The following is a 23,224-nucleotide window of genomic DNA, read 5'->3' as shown; positions in this document are numbered from 1 at the left end:
ACTTATAGCAGGAGTGTAAGAAATAAGATAGAAGAGCTAAGATTAATTGCAAGTGCAGGAAACATAGATATTATTGCTATAACAGAGACCTGGCTCAATCTGAAAGATAGAGAGATGCCCTCTGAATGTCACATACAAGGCTATAAATTATTCCACACTGACAGGGTCAACAGGAAAGGTGGTGGAGTAGCGATGTATGTCAGAGACAATTTAAATTGTTGTGTTAGACAAGATATTAAATTAGAAGCGTCAGCCACTGAATCTGTTTGGTTACAGCTTCTCGAGGGCCGAGAAAAACTAATTTTGGGTGTGATTTACAGGGCCCCAAATCTTGATAGGGAGTGCAGTAAACGTCTATGGGACGAAATTCGTAAGGCATCTACATACGAAAATGTTGTGCTAATGGGAGATTTCAACTATAGACAGATTGACTGGAGCAATTTGACAGGAAATTTAGAGTCAGGTGACTTTCTTGATACGATCCAGGATTGTTTTTTAAAACAGTTTGTGACAGAGCCAACTAGGGGAAATAACCTCCTTGACTTGGTTCTTGCCAGTAGGGAAACACTAATTAATAATCTTGAGGTTAATGATGAGCTTGGGGAAAGTGATCACAAATCACTCAGTTTTAATATATCATGGAATTCCCCTAATAATGGCAATCAAGTCTCCGTCCCTGACTTTCGCTTGGCTGATTTCATAGGACTGAAAAATTACTTAGGTGGGCTGAACTGGAATGACCTGACTAAGGGTCAGGTAGGTGGTGATGGTTGCCGATATGATGCTTTCCAGGGCATAGTTCTAGCTGCTCAGTCAAATTATGTTCCAAATAGGGAAATCAGATCAAACAAAAATGATCCTAAATGGATGAACAATAGATTAAAATATCTGATTATTCAAAAGAGAGGCATATATAGGCAAATCAAAAGAGGAGAGGGGCAATTAAGAAATCGATATATTCAGTTAAAGAGAGAAATAAAAAAGGGAATTAGAAAAGCAAAAAGAGATTATGAGGTTAAAGTTGGAAGAGAATCGAAGACTAACCCAAAAGGATTCTTTCAGGTATACAGAAGTAAGATCAGGGACAAGATAGGCCCACTCAAAAGTTCCTCGGGTCAGCTCACTGACAGTGATAAGGAAATGTGTAGAATTTTTAACACATACTTCCTCTCAGTTTTTACACAGGAGGATACCAGCGATATTCCAGTAATGATAAATTATGTAGAACAGGACGATAATAAACTGTGCACGATTAGGGTCACAAGTGACATGGTCCTTAGGCAAATAGATAAATTAAAACCTAACAGATCCCCAGGCCCTGATGAACTGTATGCAAGGGTTCTAAAGGAATGTAAAGAGGAGCTTAGCACACCTTTGGCTAATCTTTTCAACATATCACTACAAACTGGCATGGTGCCAGATAAGTGGAAAATGGCAAATGTGATAACTATTTTCAAAACAGGTGACAGGTCCTTAGCTTCGAACTATAGACCAATAAGCCTAACCTCCATAGTGGGAAAATTTATGGAATCAATAATTGCCGAGGCAGTTCGTAGCCACCTTGAAAAGCATAAATTAATCAACGAATCTCAGCATGGTTTTACAAAGGGGCGTTCCTGCCTTACGAATTTATTAACTTTTTTCACTAAGGTATTTGAGGAGGTAGATCATGGTAATGAATATGATATTGTGTATATGGACTTCAGTAAGGCTTTTGACAGGGTCCCACATCAGAGACTATTGAGGAAAATTAAAGCACATGAAATAGGAGGAGAAATTTTTTCCTGGATAGAGGCATGGTTGACAAATAGGCAGCAGAGAGTTTGCATAAATGGGGAGAAATCAGAGTGGGGAAGCGTCACGAGCGGTGTTCCACAGGGGTCGGTGTTGGGCCCCCTGCTGTTCACAATCTACATAAACGACATAGATGAGGGCATAAAGAGCGACATCGGCAAGTTTGCCGATGACACCAAAATAGGCAGTCGAATTCATTCTGACGAGGACATTCGAGCACTCCAGGAAGATTTGAATAGACTGATGCAGTGGTCGGAGAAGTGGCAGATGCAGTTTAATATAGACAAATGCAAAGTTCTAAATGTTGGACAGGACAATAACCATGCCACATAAACTAAATAATGTAGATCTTAATATTTCGGATTGCGAAAAAGATTTAGGAGTTCTGGTTAGCAGTAATCTGAAACCAAGACAACAGTGCATAAGTGTTCGCAATGAAGCTAATAGAATCCTTGGCTTCATATCAAGAAGCATAAATAATAGGAGTCCTCAGGTTGTTCTTCAACTCTATACATCCTTGGTTAGGCCTCATTTAGATTATGCTGCACAGTTTTGGTCACCGTATTACAGAATGGATATAAATTCTCTGGAAAATGTACAAAGGAGGATGACAAAGTTGATCCCATGTATCAGAAACCTTCCCTATGAGGATAGACTAAGGGCCCTGAAACTGCACTCTCTAGCAAGACGTAGAATTAGGGGGGATATGATTGAGGTGTATAAATGGAAGACAGGAATAAATAAAGGGGATGTAAATAGTGTGCTGAAAATATCTAGCCAAGACAGGACTCGCAGCAATGGTTTTAAGTTGGAAAAATTCAGATTCAGGAAGGATATAGGAAAGTACTGGTTTGGTAATAGAGTTGTGGATGAGTGGAACAAACTCCCAAGTACCGTTATAGAGGCCAGAACGTTGTGTAGCTTTAAAAATAGGTTGGATAAATACATGAGTAGATGTGGGTGGGTGTTAGACCTGATAGCTTGTGCTACCAGGTCGGTTGCCGTGTTCCTCCCTTAAGTCAATGTGACCTGACCTGACTAGGTTGGGTGCATTGGCTTAAGTCGGTAGAAGACTTGGACCTGCCTCGCATGGGCCAGTAGGCCTTCTGCAGTGTTCCTTTGTTCTTATGTTCTTATATGAGATAAGCACAAAATTTACTCCTGTCCCAATATTTTGCACACTACTTAGGTCATGTCTAAGGTTAAACAAGTTTTGAAGATATCCCTGCATGAAGCCACTGCCTGGTGAAACGTTTCCAGAATAAAGATACCTAAATGTTGAACAAGTGTCTCATTTATCAACTTGTTGGTTTTCCTAAACCATTTATCCACATCTTACCAGGCACAGAACCATCTTGGGGATCTTGATGCGGGGATTTCTTCAAAACTTGTCTAACCTATAAGCATGACTTACTTCCATAAGTGGCTTTGTCCACTGGTGACTCTGCCAACCACTGCTCAGCTTCATCCATATAAAAGCCCCATTTCAGCGAGTATGCTGTACTTTGTCAAGACTGGATTGACTGAACACATCTACTCTAGGCTGAGAGACTACCTCAAACTTCTCATCTTCCACCTTTCTCTTCATTGGTCTGAAGAGGCCACTGGCTGGCGAAACATTTCCAGTTTAAAGATACCCAAATGTTGCACAAGTATTTCATTTGTTAATCCATACGTTACCCTGACTGGGTGACAGTGAAGAGCTTTATTTAATTTGTAATTTAAATGGTAAATTAATATCTTGTGTATTTCATAGTGAAATAGTAGAATCTTTGTCTGACAAAATAATATACGCTGAAACTAATGTCTCAACAGCCCTTTCAGATGTATATATTTCCATCGTTCTTAGATCCTTCCCATGTCGGAGTTCACAACAGTTGAATGTTTAACTTGGTTTTATTTTTGGTACCTAAGGCAGCGAGGGTTGAGATACCTTTCTTTAAGCCTCACCTCGCTCGGGGCTCCACCTTAGTACTGGAATTTCGGTATTGAACCGAGCATGCTACGACAGCAGCATGGGATACTTTGCATTTTCTTGACTGAAAAGAATAATACCTAAGGTGTACTTGACAAATGGGTAAGAAGATAAGCCTAAATGGGATTAAGTCACTATTTGCTTACCTTGTGAAACTATATATTAGTTAGGTTTGACTGAAAGATCTCTGTTCCCTCAGAATCAGAAATTTAGAATATTTTTAAATATTTGTAGACTTTCCTGAAAAGTATTTTAGACGTCCTATTAAGGACCACCGTGTAATGAGAAGCAATTAGTAGACTGGAGTGACTCCCCAAATACTAATTTATGGACGATATATTATTAAATCGGTACAGACTGTCCCATGAGACAGTATAGGAGGATAAGTTAAGTAAACCTACCAGTTATGAGTGCGATACCAGTACCAATATACTTGAAATTTTATAACTCTAACAGTTATTCGGTACTAACTATACCACGCATAAAATTTATGAAATCGACTGGAAGAGACTCTCTCTCTCTCTCTCTCTCTCTCTCTCTATATATATATATATATATATATATATATATATATATATATATATATATATATATATATATATATTGTAGGTAGTAGGTTGGTAGACAGCAACCGCCCAGGGAGGTACTACCGTCCTGCCAAGTGAGTGTAAAACGTAAGTCTATAATTGTTTTACTCGATGGTAGGATTGCTGGTGTCTTTTTTTCTGCCTCATACACATGCAAGATTTCAGGTACATCTTGCTACTTCTACTTACACTTAGGTCACACTACACATACATGTACAAACATATATATACACACACCTCTGGGTTTTCTTCTATTTTCTTTCAGGTTCTTGTTCTTCTATTGTCTTTCAGGTTCTTCTCTTATCTCCATGGGGAAGTGGAACAGAATTCTTCCTCCGTAAGCCATGCGTGTTGTAAGAGGCGACTAAAATGCCTGAAGCAAGGGGCTAGTAACCTCTTCTCCTGTATATATTATTAAATGTAAAAGAAGAAACTTTTGTTTTTCCTTTTGGGCCACCCCGCCTCGGTGGGATACTGCCGGTGTGTTGAAAGATAAAGATTTATATAATATATATATATATATATATATATATATATATATATATATATATATATATATATATATATATATATATAATGTCGTGCCGAAAATGTAAAACTGGTCAATTAGCAAGAACTCATTTAAAATTAAGTCTTTCTTGGAATTTTCTTTTATACGTTTAAAGATATATTTTTTTCATTAATGTTAATGTAGAAAATTTTAATTTTGCTGCAAAAGAATCTTAGAAAACTTACCTAACCTTATTATAACAAGACCAATTTATTTTAGCTTAACCCAACTAGATATATTTTAGATTTGTTTACAATAATTTAATACTAAACAAACACAGAGAAATATATTTTTTTCGTTAGGTTCAGAATGATTTTGGCGAAATTATTGCATGCACAAATTTTCACTTGTCCTATATGGCAAGATGAGCGTTGCTATTTAAGCCAAGATGGCAAGTTCTGCCTATTCGGCACGATATATATATGTATATATATATATATATATATATATATATATATATATATATATATATATATATATATATATATATATATATATATGGTTTTTAATACTTGACGTGCTGTTGGAGTGTGAGCAAAGTAACATTTATGAAGGGATTCAGGGAAACCGGCAGGCCGGACTTGAGTCCTGGAGATGGGAAGTACAGTGCCTGCACTCTGAAGGAGGGGGGTTAATGTTGCAGTTTAAAAACTGTAGTGTAAAGCACCCTTCTGGCAAGACAGTGATGGAGTGAATGATGGTGAAAGTTTTTCTTTTTCGGGCCACCCTGCCTTGGTGGGAATCGGCCAGTGTGATAATAAAAAAAAATATATGTCGTGCCGAACAAGTAAAACTTGCGATTTTTGGCTTCATTGGCAACTCTATTTGAGCCAAAAAATAAACATGTGAAAGTGTCCAGCCATGACTTACTGAGGTAGGCTGGCTTCCCTGGGTGGCTGGATGCTGGCTAGTTAGTTAGTATCCTTTACGAAGATGAGTACATCAAATGCAGAAGAATCTTATTGGTACAACGTTTCGCCACAAATTGGCTATATCTTTTACATAAAACTGGTGAAATGTTCGCCGATAAGGATTTCACTAGTCTTACTACCCTCAGAGGAAGAACAGTATGACAGTGGAAACTGATGGAGTAATTTAGACGGTTGATGCTTCAAAACTTTCCTACTGGAGATCACCTAAAAAGGAGAGTACATGGCAGTACCTATCAATTGGACCTCACTTTAATCTCCTGTCCATTTTTATATTTATGCACACAATTATACATATAAAATGCGTACTGTTATACAAATATATGCAATTTCTATTTTGCGATTGAAAAAAGTTCTTAACAGACCGAGAAGCTGTCTCAGTAAATTTTCTTATTACAAAAATGTCTTAGGGAAACTTTATTACTTATTAACACTACCTTTTTGCGTTTGTTAGAAATCATTTTTGGCGTAGATGTGATGGCAAGATGGTGGAAGTTCTCAGAAACAGGTTCCCAGATAAATCCCAAAGAATTATCAGGTGTTGGATTCCTAGGGAAGAAAAAATTAGTTTGGTTTTAATATATAATTCTGTCAATAGTTTTTCTGGAGAGACTCGTGACTAACAGTTTAACATTTCTGTTCACCTCTCTCCAAGACAGCCCAGAGGCTGTCACCACCATCTCCAATGACCTTTGACAAGCTGATCCATTCGCCGTTAATTCTTACTTGTTTTTTCCAGGTAATCATTTGCTAACATTATCAGGGAAAAGTGCTAGGCTTGTAGGGATCAAGCAACACTTAGAAAATGGGAGGTATTTATGTTAGATCCGAGGAAGAGGAAAGTAGCTTTAATTCCTTTCATCACCAACTCGTCACCAGAATCATAGCATCATCATTCATGAGGAGATTTACCCGTAAGTAGCAAAGTTAGTCCACATGGTTGTGATGAAGTGCCTCACTCTGAGGTCAACCTCACGTTGTAAATCATAAGGGCGGCCTGGAATGCTCGGGACGGGCTGCAGGAAAGGTCCTCCTCTGAACAAGTAGTACAGGTCATCACCATGAGTCACATCTGTAAACCATACGTGAACAATTATGAACCACTAATTTTATACAATAATTCCATTTTTGTTTCGTGTATAGACACATTATATTTTCTAGCAATGTTTAAAAATAATTGATTGTTGGATAACACTCACAATGATTGCTTAGTAGCGGTACGAAGAAGTCACCTTGGGATAGTTGACCTCGATGTACAAGTTCGTAAGCAAAGACCTTTTTGGATGGGTCGTTATGGTAGTGTAGAACTTCTGTAAAATCTTGAGGAACTTGTAAATGATACTCTCCAAACATCTAGAAGCATAAGATTATAAGTGATGACAATGATTCACAGCCTAAAAATAAGGAACGAGAGTTTGTTCGTCCTCGACCATGATCAAAGCTCAAATGAGACTAATTGTCCAGAATGGATCAAAATTTATTTTACTTTTCTCTCTAAATTGTGGGATAGTTTTGATGTGTTCCGGCCACGATTTTGAGAGTAATGTCAATACTGAGAAAACTTGTTACTGTGCAAGAAAGGTATAAAATACCGACAATATGAAAGTTAAGACACATGTGCAACATCTGGATATCTTTATTGTAGACGTTTCGCCAACCAGTGGCTTTATCAATACAGATTCTAGGACATAATAGGAAGACAGTAGAACTATATACAAAAGATGAGGTAATCAGTCCCTCGGCCGAGGGACTGATTACCTCATCTTTTGTATATAGTTCTACTGTCTTCCTATTATGTCCTAGAATCTGTATTGATAAAGCCACTGGTTGGCGAAACGTCTACAATAAAGATATCCAGATGTTGCACATGTGTCTTAACTTTCAAACTTGTTACTGTTATATAATGTCATAGCAGAGACTGTGACCTCTTTCACTGTCGTATCTCTCCTGGTGGAAACGTAGGATCTGACCATATCCCTGTTATAATACAACTACAAACTTCTCCATTTAGAATACCTGTAACTCCTAAACCCAATCTTAACACCCTAGGATTTGACCCCTTCAGGGCATTTCTGGGTGACGATGAAATTGTGTCGTTGGAAAATCTACCTTCCAGTGCAATTGATGACGCGATCAGGTCCCTCCACAATCAAATAATTGAAGCTACTAATGCAACTTGCCAATTAGCTTCCACAAAGATCTATCAACAATATAAACCTACTAGGGAAATTAGAGACGCTTTAAGAAATTATCAAGCAGAATGTCGAAGGCATCTTCAAACGCGACAACCACCAGTAGCTACATTGCACAGATTGAGGCAAGAATTAATTAACATGATTAGTCATCACAAACGTGACTTATGGAAATTGCTAGTTCTCCAAGCTAATCAGTATAAACGTGTGCCAACAAAATTTTGGAGTAAGATCCGACAACTGTTAGGGCCAAAGCACAAGGCTCCTAACTACCTAATTCATACCTTCACTGATGAGGATGATGAAGATGTAGAGATTAAACTTGATGATCCACAGGACCAGGCTAATTTGATGGGTGATGTATGGGAGAAAATTATCTCCCACAATATCAGTCGTCGATTTAACAATAATCACTATCAGTTGGTAAATGAATGGAGAGATGAGAACTTAGATGATCTACAACCACTGCCTACTGGTAATTCCCCTTATGCATGAGGAGGCTGCTGAGCAATCTTGGGCCCTAGACACTTACGGTGTTTTCTCTTGGTGTACCAATGGCCCCTTTGCTTTTCATTAGGGGTACTTTGCACTGCCTGCCAAGTCTTTTACTGTCGTAGGGAGTGATTTCTGTGTGAAGACTTGGGACCATCCCTTCTAGGATTTTCCAAGTGTAGATTATGATATATCTCTCTCGCCTGCGTTCCAACGAGTATAAGTCAAGTGCTTCGAAGCGTTCCCAGTAGTTGAGGTGTTTGATAGAACTTATATGTGCCGTAAAGGTTCTCTGTACACCCTCTACATCTGCAATTTCACCTGCTTTGAACTGAGATGTTAATGTACAGCAATATTCCAGCCTAGAGTGAACAAGTGATTTGAAAGGGATCATAACTGGCTTGGCCTTTCTTGTTTTGAACATTCTCATTGTCCATCCTATTATTTTCTTTGCAGTTGTAATCGTGGCATTGTTGAGGTTCTTTAAAGTGAGATACTCAGACATTACCACTCCCAGATCCCTCACATTATTTTTCCGATGTATTGTATGATCAGAGTTTGTAGTATAGTCAGTTCTAGTTATTGTCTCCCCCAGTTTTCCATAACGGAGTAGTTGGAATTTGTCTTCATTGAACATCATATTGTTTTCCGATGCCCGTTGGAAAACTTGGTTTATATCTTCTTGGAGGTTAGCAGAGTCCTCAATAGATGACAGTCGGTGCTGTGGATTACATCTCTGTGTATGTCTGATATGAGGATGAGGAACAGGATGGGGGCGAGTACTGTGCCTTGTGGAACAGAGCTTTTTACTATGGCAGCTTCCGATTTAATTCTGTTGACCACTACTCTTTGTGTTCGATTGGTTAGAAAGTTGAAGATCCATCTTCCCACTTTGCCAGTTATTCCCTAAGCACGTATTTTGTGTGCTATTACACTTGTCAAAAGCTTTTGCAAAGTCATTGTGTATTACATTTGCATTGTTTTTCTTCCAGTGCATCTAAAACCATATCATAGTGATCCAGTAGTTGAGAGAGGCAGGTGCAACCTGATCTGAACCCATGTTGCCCCGGATTGTGCAGTTTCTGAGAATCCAAGTTGTATGCAGTCGTGCTTCTTAACACTCTTTCAAAAGATTTTTATAATGTGGGGCGTTAGAGCTATTGGTCTATAGTTCTAAGCTAATGCTTTGCTGCCACCTGTATGGAGTGGGGCTATATCCGTTGTTTTTAGTGACTGTGGAATTTCACCCATGTCTGAGCTCCTTCTCCATAGTATACATAGAGCACACACCTAGAAGATGATTGATCACGTTGACCCTGATCTAAACCTCCATAATTTGACACCCAATCAAAACCTATTGGAAAGTAACTGCCTTTATTACACAGCATCACAAGCCACCACTATCCTAAACAATGCTAAAAGTCTATCAGTACTTAACTACAACATCAGGTCCTTAAGCAAACACTATGATGACCTCCTAGCACTCCTTGAATCACTAAAGACACCCTTCTCCTGCATTATTCTTACTGAGACCTGGCTTAAGCAGGACACAATAGATATCTACCCTCTACCAGGATACACAGCAATTCACAACTGCAGAACAAACCAAGTTGGGGGTGGTATTGCAATCTATTACTCTAACCAATTATCTTGTCTTAGCACCACTTGCTTTAGTGATGAATATGGGGAATACATTTTTGCTAATTTTACTGTAAAAAATCTTAAGACGCCTATAACAATCGGTGCCATTTACCGGATACCTCACACAAACATCCCAAATTTCAGTGAGAAATTAAAGTCACTAATAACAAACAGACAAATGAATAAGCACCACCTTCTCTTAGCTGGAGACTTCAACATCAACCTTGGCTTACTAGATGATCAGCCTGTAACTGATTTCATCAACAATATGAACAACACACTTCTCATACCAACAATAACTAAACCAACCAGGCTCACTGAGACAAGTGCAACCATAATAGACCACATATGGACCAATATACTAGCCCCCATTAAATCAGGGATAATCACAGATAGCACTACAGACCACTACCCTACCTTCCTCCTGACAAACATTAGTAAACCACCACTTGAATACAACAAAGTCTCATTTAGACTCCATGACGAGGCCTCAGTAAGGAAGTTCACAGCTGACCTAGAGACTGTTGATTGGCCTACAGAATTCTCCAAGGCCAATGGTATTGATGACTGGACAGACATCTTTCTTAACAAATTACTTAGACTATACAACAAACATTGTCCTATAAAAACAAAACAGATCACAAACAAACGGCTTGGTTGCCCATGGCTAACCAGCACCATTCTGAAATCCATAGACAAGAAACACCAATATGAAAAGCAATATAGACATGGCTTAATACACAAAGATACTCTTAAACACTATTCATCAACGCTCACCAAAGCAATAAAAAAAGCCAAAAAACTATACTCCAGTAGATTCACAGACACTAGAGGAGATATAAAAAAGACCTGGAAAACACTCTCTCAGATTCTAGGGACCCACAAACTGAGAAAAACCAAGAATATTGTCCTAACTAAACCTAATGAAACACCACTACATCCCACTGACACAGCTAACAAGATAAACGACTTCTTCTCAAACATAGGATCTAAATCTCGCCAGTAAAATCCCACATACCAATGCCCATGCCGTTGACTACCTAGATGGTAATTTCCCTAATTCCTTCTATCTTGCACCAACTGAGCCCACGGAAGTCATTGGGATCATAAAGTCACTTAAAAATAACTCGGGGAATCTGTCTCATGTCCCACCATTACTGTACAAGCGAGCGGCCCATGTCCTTTCGCATGCTATTTCATTACTTTTTAACAAGTCAATAGAGACTAGCACCTTCCCGAAACTACTCAAGATGGCAAGGGTTACACCAATACATAAAGGTGGTGACCCTACAGACTTAAACAACTATAGGCCAATATCTAACTTACCATTGCTATCCAAAATCTTTGAGAAACTCGTGTACAAGAGACTGTATTCATTTATAACGGCTCAAAACATACTCAACCCCTGCCAGTTTGGATTCAGGAAAAATAAAAGCACTAATGATGCAATCATAAAAATGCTAGATCTGCTTTACACAGCATTGGAAAATAAGGAATATCCACTAGGAATTTTTATTGACCTAAGAAAAGCTTTTGACACAGTAAACCACCAAATCCTACTCCACAAACTTGACCACTACGGTATAAGAGGCCATGCGCTTGCTTATTTCAAATCTTACATTACTAATAGGTATCAGTACGTCACCATTAAAGACACAGCATCAGCAACACGGCCACTTGATACTGGAGTTCCGCAGGGAAGTGTCCTTGGTCCCCTGCTCTTCCTCATATACATCAATGACCTTCCAAACGTATCCCAACACCTGAAACCCATTCTCTTTGCTGATGACACGACTTATGTCATCTCTCACCCTAATCTTGCCACCCTCAACACCATTGTGAATGAGGAGCTGATTAAAATATCGACTTGGATGACAGCCAATAAACTTACGCTTAACACTGACAAAACTTACTATATTATGTTTGGTAGCAGAGCAGGAGATGCACAAATTAACATTAAGATTGACAACACTCTAATTACCAGAAATAATGGGGGAAAATTCCTAGGCTTATACCTTGACAACAACCTAAATTTCAGCACCCATATCCAGCATATAGCCAAAAAAGTATCCAAAACGGTTGGGATCCTCTCCAAGATACGATACTACGTGCCGCAAAATGCCCTTCTCACGCTATACCACTCACTTATTTATCCATACCTCACCTTTGCTATTTGTGCTTGGGGATCAACTGCAGCAACACACCTAAAGCCAATAATAACCCAACAAAAAGCTGCAGTAAGAATAATCACTAAATCCCATCCCTGGCAGCACACCCCCCCACTCTTCAAAGATCTAAACTTACTCCCAGTTCAGTACATCCACACTTACTACTGTGCAATCTATATCTACAGGGCCTTAAACTCTAATATCAACCTTGACCTAAAACGCTTTCTTGATAGTTGTGACAGAACCCACAGGCATAACACCAGACACAAACATCTCTACGACATTCCCCGTGTCCGACTAAACCTTTACAAAAATTCAATGTATGTCAAAGGCCCTAAAATCTGGAATACCCTACCTGAGAACTCTAGAACTGCAGACACATTCATCACCTTCAAAACTACCATTAGAAAACATCTTATCTCCCTGATACACCCCGTCAACTAACTACACGAATACCACCTGGTGGTTCACACTTACACTCGCTCACTCATTTGACCATTAACAGAAATATTAATCTCAGTCTTAAAATAATGAATCCTGTGATACTCCAATACTGAAACTATATACTGTGCCAAAACAAAAGCATTCACATTGCTAAACTCATAAACTAGTATTTAGTCACTTAGCCATAAGACCAACTTACCTCATAATTTGTAATATTTTACAATTAAGAATAAAACTAAGTATGCCCGAAATGCCTAGCCATGCTAAGCGTTCTAGTGGTACACTCTGTAATCACAATTTTACTACATGTAAACCAAACAATAACCAAATTTCTGTAAACTCAGCATTGTAATCCTTATAGAGAATAAACTTTGAATTGAATTGAATTGAATTTGAAAAGGGGTTTCTTGCAGTTCTTAATAAACACAGAGTTCCACAAGTCTAGGCCTGGGGCTGAGTGCATGGGCATGTTGTCAATGGCTTTCTCAACGTCTGTTGGAGTTAGGGTAATGTCGGAAATCTGGCATACATTGATGGAGTTTTGAGGCTCATTCATGAAAAAAAACATTTGGATTGTCTATCTTTAGACTGATTAGTGGCTAGCTAAACAGAGTCATATTGGGATTTCAGTTTCTCACTTATTTCTTTGTTATCATCTGTGTAAGTCCCATCTTGTCTGAGCAAGGGCCGATACTAAATGTGGTATTTGCCTTGTTTTTGGCATATGAAAAGAAATATTTCGAATTTCTTTCAATTTCACTAATCGCTTTTACCTCCTCCAGTCTCGCCTGGGTCCTGCAAGAATCCTTTCACTTAAGTTCGATACTTTCCACTTCCCTGGCCAGTGCTTCCTTCCGTGTATCAGATAATCTAGCGTTCTTGAAGAGCTCAGTTATTCTTCATCGTCTTCTGTAGAGGGAGCATCTTTCTCAAGTTTATTTCTTCTCTTCTTCTTTCTTAGGGGAATATGCCTTGAATATACTTCAGCTGCCAGAAAGTTGATCCTTTCAAGGCACTGGTTTGGATCCATGTTATTTAAGATACCTTCCCAACATGTTTCACTTATGATAGGACACATATGCCACAGTTAGGTATCTTTATTTCGAAACGTTTCGCCTACACAGTAGGCTTCCTCAGTCGAGTACAGAAAAGTTGATAGAAGCAGAAGAGACTTGAAGACGATGTAATCAGTCCATCACCCTTAAAGTTTTGAGGTGGTCAGTCCCTCAGTCTGGTGAAGAGCATTGTTCCGTTGTCTGAAACAATATGGAGATGAAGTGACAGGATGGAGCCTTATATAGCGCCAGGAGGTGAGACGTAGGTCACTAGTAGAAGTAAGAACGCAGATGTTGGGAGGTCAGGTCCTTCTCAAATCCAGCCGTTCTCTTCTGCTTCTATAAACTTTTCTGTACTCGACTGAGGAAGCCTACTGTGTAGGCGAAACGTTTCGAAATAAAGATACCTAACTGTGGCATATGTGTCTTACATAACAACCTGTCGGTATTTTATACCATTTTAATGTTCAATCTGTCAGACACTGCAACACAAGGGTATCTTGGTACAGACCTGCAATCAACTTCGACAACCTCTACTAGTGAGAACGGCTGGATTTGAGAGGGACCTGACCTCCCAACATCTGCGTTCTTACTTCTACTAGTGACCTACGTCTCACCTCCTGGCGCTATATAAGGCTCCATCCTGTCACTTCAACTCCATATTGTTTCAGACTAAGGAACAATGCTCTTCACCAGACTGAGGGACTGACCACCTCAAAACTTTAAGGGTGATGGACTGATTACATCGTCTTCAAGTCTCTTCTGCTTCTATCAACTTTTCTGTACTCGACTGAGGAAGCCTACTGTGTAGGCAAAACGTTTCGAAATAAAGATACCTAACTGTGGCATATGTGTCTTACCTAACAACCTGTCGGTATTTTATACCATTTTAATGTTCATGTTTCATTTAAGACATGGTTCACCTGGTCCCAGATGATATTCTTGTTGTTGAAGTTGTATTTGGTGAAGACACACTCACAGCTACGTGCACTTTGCTGATCAAGATCACTGTGCATATAAGTCTGAACTTTGATTAGATTGCGATCGGAATTAGTTGTTTTTGATATTGTTATGTCTCTTACCAAGTCCTCATTATTTGTGAAGATAAGGTCAAGTGTGTTTTCCAGTCTTGTTGGCTCCACTATGTGCTGACTAAGGGTGTGTTTATCGCAGAGATTTAGTAGCTCGTGTGTGTGACCTTTCTTCTGTGCTGCCTCTAGGGATTGTTTCTGCTATAACATTATTAGCTACATTCTTCCATTTCGCATGCCATAAGATGCCAGTAAGATGTTTGGTGATGGAGCTGGAAGGCTTTCCAGATAGTAATCAATCTTCAGTAGCTGTTTCTTGAAGTGTTGGGAGGTTGCATCTGGTGGCTTATATACAACCACCATGTCTAGGTTTTGGGTCTCGATCTTTATTGTTAGAACTTCAACTGCATCATTTATGGTGTTCAGCATCTCCGTGCAGATGAGCGACTCTTTGACATACAGGCCAACATTCCCTTGTTGCCTGTTCTTTCTGTTACATCTAAAAAGGTTGTAACCATTTATCCATATTTCTTTCTCAAAGGGATCTTATGTGTGGGTCTCTGTGAAGGCTTCAAACACCACATCTGACTCCTTTAGAAGTGCACTGATAAAATGTATTTTGTTGTTGGTGGATGGCTTAAGGCCCTGTATATTAACAAATATGAACGAGGTTGTATTTTGTGTTTGTTAGGAAAATTTTATTGGCATCAGTAGTTGTGGTTCTGGAGGGCCATGGGGGGGCCACAGGCTGTGCCTCCAGTCCAACAAGGCTCCAAGGTGGTGGACTATTTTTATTTCCTTCCATTGTCTTTTATCGTTTCTTGCCACTAAAAAATCACTTGGAGTGGGGTTGTCGTAACTACTATTGTTTGTCTTGTGAGGTCTGTACCTCCTGGTCCCTTTTAGATGGTAAGCAGGACAGCTGGTGTTGTAACACTGTTTTTGGAGGACCGACGAGTGGCACATTTGTGTGAAAGAATTTACAGGAAGGAGAACGACACACTCCTTTAGACAGGTCAAAACATTTTTTTCAGGATGCTCAAAGTTGCATGTCCCATTTGTTTTTTCCTGATATTCTATGCTTACAGAAGCCCCAAACAGAATTTGCACAATTTCGCTTTTGGTTGGATAGAATTTTTAGGTGTGTTATCAATTTGTGCAGTAACTGTACTGTAATCGTCAGTGTCCAAGCCAGGGCCACCCCCGTCTTGCTTCCAGGGAACTACTTTCCCCAGAAGAAGAAGCTCTTTCACTACATCTGTAATGTGAACCATGGTCTTGTGCGATGATGGTGGTATATTTAAGGTTTTATTGGTGACTGGTAGAGTCCCTAGCAGAGTCTGGACTGGCACTAAGGCTGGGGGCCGAGACTGAGTCAGCACTAGGGCTGGGGGCTGAGCCTGCACCAGCACCAGCACTGTGGGCAGTAGTGCTAGGACTTGGGGATGGGTCTGGGTTTGCACTATGTGGGGTGGGGGGGTTAACTGATGTTTTTCCTTCCTGTGTTTTTTCAGTGGGTGACTATATAGTTTCGAGTCATCTGTTGTGGTATTGGCATTCTGCAATTTATGGTTCACTCCTTCTGTCTCTTCCTCCCATGTTTTATATATCTTTGGTGGACTGTCCAAGAGTTCATCTTTATTTTCTTGTTTATTTTATTGTTTATTACTCTTCTTTGTACCTTTCTGATACCTGTCCATAGTTCTTTATCTATATTGCACAACCAGAAGCACCTTGCTAGTTTGATGTAATTTTTTGAGGCAATGTTTTTTCTTGCACAAGAGATGAGGCATGGAGAAGCACAGGTTGCATGTGATCCTGCATTTCCTTCCAAGGATTTGTTTACATGTCCCACAGGTATGCTGTACTGACATCCTGCCCGTATCCTACCTCACTCTGTATGCCATGAAGAAATAAACTGATTTTCACTTAACCTTTCTGCTCTTCACTGGTGACAGTAATATGCGAGATGTATTTATAGAAACCGAGGCTTGCAACATGTGGGTAGTGGGTGAATTTTGGGGGATAGGGGGTTACTACATTATTGAATTTAATTTTGTTTGTTCACTGTATAACTCTTTCCAGATTCATTCCTGACTGATTTTATTGAATTCCTCACACTGATGTTGATTGGGTTATTGTGGTATGGGGTATATGTTGTATGGTTGTATATGGTAGGCCTGTGTGGTTGCCTGGTGGCACTGCCAGAAGTATGGCTGTAACACGACACCCCAGGGTACATGGCACTTCTCACATGCGATGCCACATTTTAGTTTAAAACACTTTCATTACGTTTAATCACTATCCTTGAGTCGCTCCACTGACAATTTAGGTTCACTAGATCCTTCCACTATGTATCGGTATCCTAGTCAGATTATTATATGTGGTAACTGAAATATTTATGTGTACACTAAAACACAAGTCAACACCAGGACGAGTAGATTGTCCCACACTGCTACACTGCACTATTTTTAGTTTCTTTTTATTTTATCACTGGTATTTTTATCATTCTGCTGTCCACTGGTTATCACAAAGGATATACACCATATTTGTCCAAGATACACTTTTCACTGCATTATACTGGGATTGTTAGGTTAGGTTAGGTTAGGTTAGGTTAGGTTAGGTAAGGTTCGTCAGGAAACAGGACAAATGTTTCCTGACGCGGTTCTTAGTCAGATGATGACCCGCCTTTGGAGCTTTTGGTCATCTGACCGAGGCCTTCCGCTGGCTTACCGGTCCACCCCTTTAAAAATTATGGTCATTTATAACCAGTCTGTACTGGGATCGTTGTTTTATCACTCACACGGCCGCTAGGCCTACGCTAATTTTCCCCTTACACTTCCATTTAAATTGATTTCATGCCTATTTCTCAGTAGTGGTAGTTATTTTTTTTGTGATATTTTTTCTAGCCAGTCTACTCCCTTTACTACAGTTACCCATAATGGTAGTCCAAATTTTTCCATTTTCACTCAACAGTCATACGAGTTACTGCTTCCCTGTTTCCCACCAACACTAGGCTTAGTCTGGGTCCTTGGTACTTCCAATATTTTGTTTGATTTCCATTTAAAGAATGCATGGATCACGGCATTAATGTTTCTTTTCCAGAACTGGGACCAGCCCCTCGGGTATTTTCCATTTGGAACTTGTGATTTGTCTCTCTCCCTTTTTCCTACGTGATTTCGCCTACCTTAAAAAGGGCTGTTAGTATAAAGAAAATATTCCAATCTAGACAGCACAAGTGACAAGAATATTACTGGTGTTGGCATAGTTTTCAAAGGTGTCATCCTGCCTGTCATACAAATTGTAGTATTGTCTGCAAATTATGATAGTAACTATTGTTATTTATCCTTAATGAATATGAGTTATGGAGAGTAGTATTGTACCTTAAGAAGAGTTGTTTTTCCCTCACTGTAGCAACTCCTTATGTCACTTTTTGACACATTAAAAGTCCAGCTAAAAAAGAAGGCATCCATCTGCCCACAGGGGCGTAGACCCAGAAGATCCTCCACGTGTTCCAGACATAGTCTGAAGCTTTAATTAAGTTTGTATATTGCATCTACATTTTTTCGTCTAGTGCATTCAAGATCATGTAATAGCCCACCAATTGCAAATTTTGACAAATTTATTAAATGTAGGAGACGTCTCCCGTTTACTAGTCTCAGTTGACCTACTTCTAGTGTTTTCATTTCTCCCTACTTAAAATTTTCTCTAATATGCTTCACCATTAGCATATATTTGCTCGTACACACTCCTTACTCTTACCAGTCAGAATTTTGCAGTCATCTTTTCACAGCATTGTTATCACTTGTATTTAAAAAGATTTCTAAAATATTTTCACGCTTTCTACACAATAATACTGTCCATAAATTCGTAGTTAGGTTAGGTTATGTTAGGTTATGTTAGGTTAGGTAAGGTTAGGTTAGGTTAGGTTAGGTTAGGCTAGGTAAGAGTTGTCAGGAAACAGGACAAGTGTTTCATATGATGAAACATATGATCATCAGCCGCTGGAGATTTTGGTCCTCTGAAAGAGGCCTTCAGCTGGCTTACTGATCCACCTCTTTAAAAATTATGGTTATGATTATTACATTCTTAATAATACAAACATTTCCTCATGCAACCTTGTAGCAACATCTGTTATTGTCGTGTTACTGCTAACCAAGACTGACATTGCACCAGTCACTTTTCTTGACTCATTCTGTTAACTTCTCTTATGCTTTCATAATGTGTCTCGCACAGCCAGGTATTTCAACGTACCAATAAACGTCAGTATTTTTTTACAAAAAAAAAAAAAATCACCTGTAGCAATGTTCACATTCCTAGACAATTCAATTTAACTAAATGTAGGTTCACCTTATTCACAAAAAATTGAAATTTTTTTTAGTTACAAGATAAAAATTTTGGGGGTCTAACCTTTCCTCGTCAGATCAATTTCATTTTTAAATTATATGTTGCAGTTTTTAACTGTAGTGTAGACACACCTCTGGTAAGATAGTGATAGACTGAATTATGGTGAAAGTGTTTATCTTTTTTGGGGGGTCCCCCCCCGGTCCCCCCGGTCCCCCCCCCCCCCGGTCCCCCCGGTCCCCCCGGTCCCCCCCCCGGTCCCCCCGGTCCCCCCCCCGGTCCCCCCCCGGTCCCCCCCCGGTCCCCCCCGGTCCCCCCCTCCCGGTCCCCCCCGGTCCCCCCCTCCTGACTTGGTGGGAAACTGCTAATGTGTTATTAAAAAAAATTACCTTTTTATATACAATTAATTTTGTTCTTTTTATCTAAGGAAACTTGCAATGTGAGAATTTACCTAAAACATTTTCATTCTAATATCTTTAGTATAGAAACTTATGAAACCAAATTATTAAACTACGCTTAATCATTGGATAAACAATAGTTACTTTACAGTTTAGTTATTAAATCTTTTTATTTTTATTACTCTTAAGTTATTGAATATGTCAATAATCATTGTAGAAAAGAAATATTCTCGATATTTTAGCTGACTTTGAGACTGAAGAAGCTAACAGACACAGCAGAGAGAGAACAAGGAAGGAAAATACATACCTGAATTATCTGATCTTTCTGTGTCTCAAAACTGAAGTTCAGTCCTCCGAGATAATAGGTGTAAACTCTTTTGGTGATAGACAGAGGGTCGGAGGAACCTTCACAGCAGATCAGACTCAGAGGACCCACGTAGGAGAAATTATTTAGAAGTGACTCTTGAAGGTTCTTCTCAATATACAGAGCTGAAAATAGGAAAGAAATGGTATAAAATACAGTCACGAAGAATAAAAAGGAAATGAAATATAATCTTATAATGCTTTTGTCTTTATCCAGAGCTGAAAACAGTCGATATTAAACTACCGTAGACCGATGCTCTATTACAGGTGTAGCTGACAAGAAATTGCCAACTTAATCTTAATATACTAAGACGATATTATGAATTTTGAGACCAGTCAGACTTTAGTAGGAAGATTATTTATAATCAAAAGTAAGCACAAAATCCACCAGGGTTATGCAGGCTGGTTATATTTATACCTTGATTATTTAGTGTGTTGTTGATAGGGCAAGGAGAAAGCATGTCTAATTAATGGAATTACGAGAACATGCCCAATCATGGATTCACGGCTTATAGGAGCTTTAGATGTCATTTATAAGGATAAAATTAGAGTACAGTGCCTGCACTCTGAAGGAGGGGTGTTAATGTTGCAGTTTAAAAACTGTAGTGTAAAGCACCCTTCTGGCAAGACAGTGATGGAGTGAATGATGGTGAAAGTTTTTCTTTTTCGGGCCACCCTGCCTTGGTGGGAATCGGCCAGTGTGATAATAAAAAAAAATTAGAGTAGCTTCATTATCACTCCTTCAAAAATGTTATTCAGCACGTGGCTAATGACACCTTTGTGAATTAGATCTAGCGCAAAGTTACTCTGTTCACTGCTGGTATGAATCACAGTAGCCTGAGAAGATAAGAACAAATATTCACTCATCTCTGCAGTAAGCAGCACAGCCAAGTTAGTGAATTTAGTATTAAAATTTATAAATATAAGATATGTATGTGATAAATTATCTACGTGAACCTCACCATTATCTTCATACAAGTAATTTGATTAGAGGGCAACAATAATACATTATTTACATTGGTTGCACCTCTGAGGTATGTGGGAAACTTTTGAGATACTCCAGGTTACAAGGTAAATATCTCCCTTCGACAGTCAATACTCTCTATACATATCTAACCTGGATCAAAATATTTATATAATATATAAACACTAATAATTATGAATTAATAGTTAGATAGAAGTTGTGGACTGTATGATTAGACTAGACTGACCGAAGTAGAGGGGGAGGGGGGTTTACACCACTTACCTAATTTTTTCTGGTTATCGCTTGATGCAGCTGGGTCACCCACAAACTGCTTATCATATAGAATATGTTGGCCAACATGCAACTATACAATAGAACTGGTACTTAACTGTGGTGGACTGCATTCTCCATTTCTCCCTGCCTCAATCTCAAAGTCCTGCTAAGTTGATATGATTTCTTCTTCAGCAGGACGTTATTTCCGATTTGTTTTAATCCAATTTCGGAGGTGGAGCGCCATTTAAAACCTCCGTGGACGCTGAGTCAACATGTGGCCACACTGGAATTTCAATGTGATGAACTCCTCATTTCACCTAATATCACTTTGGTTGAGTGTGGTTTTCACTATTTTCTTCACAGTTCGCAGTGTATTACATTCCCGTATTATTTTCTGTTCATCGGAGGTAGATTCACAGTAATTTGTCCTCGATGAAGCTTGATCAAATTAGACGAGATTGTTGTCACCACCTCCACACTCTTCAAGTCGGCGTTCCTCACTATTTCTCATTCTCACCACCCTATTATGGTGGTTTCCTTGACGTATTGTCCCATATTCTACACCGGGAACAGTTACAACCCTTCTGACTATGAAGTGAGGCTTATATTACTCCTTAGGCCGCTGTGGATGCCAATTTCCTGGTCCTATTTTTGACCAGTTTCCTCACCCCATTCAAAACACTTTCGTGTCTCCCCACGCCTTCTCCCGTCGGGCAAGCGTAGAGCTTCTCTCAGTTTTCCTTTTCCACTTCCAATTAAAATTTAAACGAACAGCAATACACTAATTATGCACATTCACATTATAAAATATATATAATATAAATTTGGGAAAATTACATTAAAATTTTCATAATGTTTGTGTTGTGCGTTTTAGCTGCCATGACTGGCAAAGCCAAGGCAGGAGTCAGTCTCCAAGTTCCATGGAGAGGATCTCGTACTGGCAATTCCTAAGAAGCGTCATTTATACCCAGTTAATATAGTTTTCGAATGGGCTTTTAGTACAACATATAACGTAAAAATGCCACGGCGTGTGTTAAATCACGAATTACTGAAGCAGTAAAAAAAATATGATTAAAAATTGTAATAAAGTTTATTACGGTCAAACTGGAAAAAAAAACTAAGAAACTAAGATTGCAACAACATAAATAGAGCATTAAAACTGGACAGGAGGTTAATGCTTTGTTTATTCATGTGAGAGATTTTAACCAGGGAAGTGATGTTCACAAGGACCAGAAAGTTGCATCAGCAGATTTATGCTTCACACAAATATAAATGATTTAAACTTCATAAAAAAGAGTACCGATTTTTTTATGAATAATAATTTAGGGCTATATAAACTGTATTGTATAACAGGTCCTTGATATTACTATGACAAGTTCTTGATATTACTATGACTGACAAGTTCTTGATATCACTATGCTTGACAAGTTCTTGATATTACTATGACTGACAAATTCTTTATCACTATGACAAGTTCTTGATATTACTATGACTGACAAGTTCTTGATATCACTATGCTTGACAAGTTCTTGATATCACTATGCTTGACAAGTTCTTGATATTACAATGCTTGACAAGTTCTTGATATCACTATGCTTGACAAGTTCTTGATATTACTATGACTGACAAGTTCTTGATATTACTATGACTGACAAGTTCTTGATATTACTATGACTGACAAGTTCTTGATATTACTATGACTGACAAGTTCTTGATATCACTATGCTTGACAAGTTCTTGATATTACAATGCTTGACAAGTTCTTGATATCACTATGCTTGACAAGTTCTTGATATCACAATGACTGACAAGTTCTTGATATCTCTATGCTTGACAAGTTCTTCATATCACAATGCTTGACAAGTTTTTGATATCACCATGCTTGACAAGTTCTTGATATCACAATGCTTGACAGGTCCTTGATATCACAATGCGTTACAGGTTCTTGATATCACTATGCTTGACAAGTTCTTGATATCACTATGCTTGACAAGTTCTTGATATCACTATGACTGACAAGTTCT

General features: G+C 38.8%; 1 protein-coding gene across 1 annotated transcript in view; it reads right to left on the bottom strand.

Annotated features, from left to right (window-relative positions):
- Positions 1–23,224, bottom strand: part of LOC128686063 (juvenile hormone esterase-like) — a 56,308-nt gene that overhangs the window by 8,815 nt on the left and 24,269 nt on the right. Inside the window, exons 7-10 of the mRNA XM_053772708.2 lie at positions 19,908–20,089; positions 7,035–7,188; positions 6,748–6,907; positions 6,273–6,384 (exon numbers count right to left, since the gene is read on the bottom strand). Of these exons, the coding sequence (XP_053628683.2) occupies positions 6,273–6,384; positions 6,748–6,907; positions 7,035–7,188; positions 19,908–20,089 (608 nt within the window). The remainder of the gene's footprint in view (positions 1–6,272; positions 6,385–6,747; positions 6,908–7,034; positions 7,189–19,907; positions 20,090–23,224) is intronic.

The sequence above is a fragment of the Cherax quadricarinatus genome, chromosome 9, assembly GCF_038502225.1.
Source record: "Cherax quadricarinatus isolate ZL_2023a chromosome 9, ASM3850222v1, whole genome shotgun sequence".
Taxonomy (NCBI): Eukaryota; Metazoa; Arthropoda; class Malacostraca; order Decapoda; family Parastacidae; genus Cherax; species Cherax quadricarinatus.
Note: the sequence above shows the minus strand (reverse complement) of the source record. Positions and strands in the feature narration are given on the sequence as shown.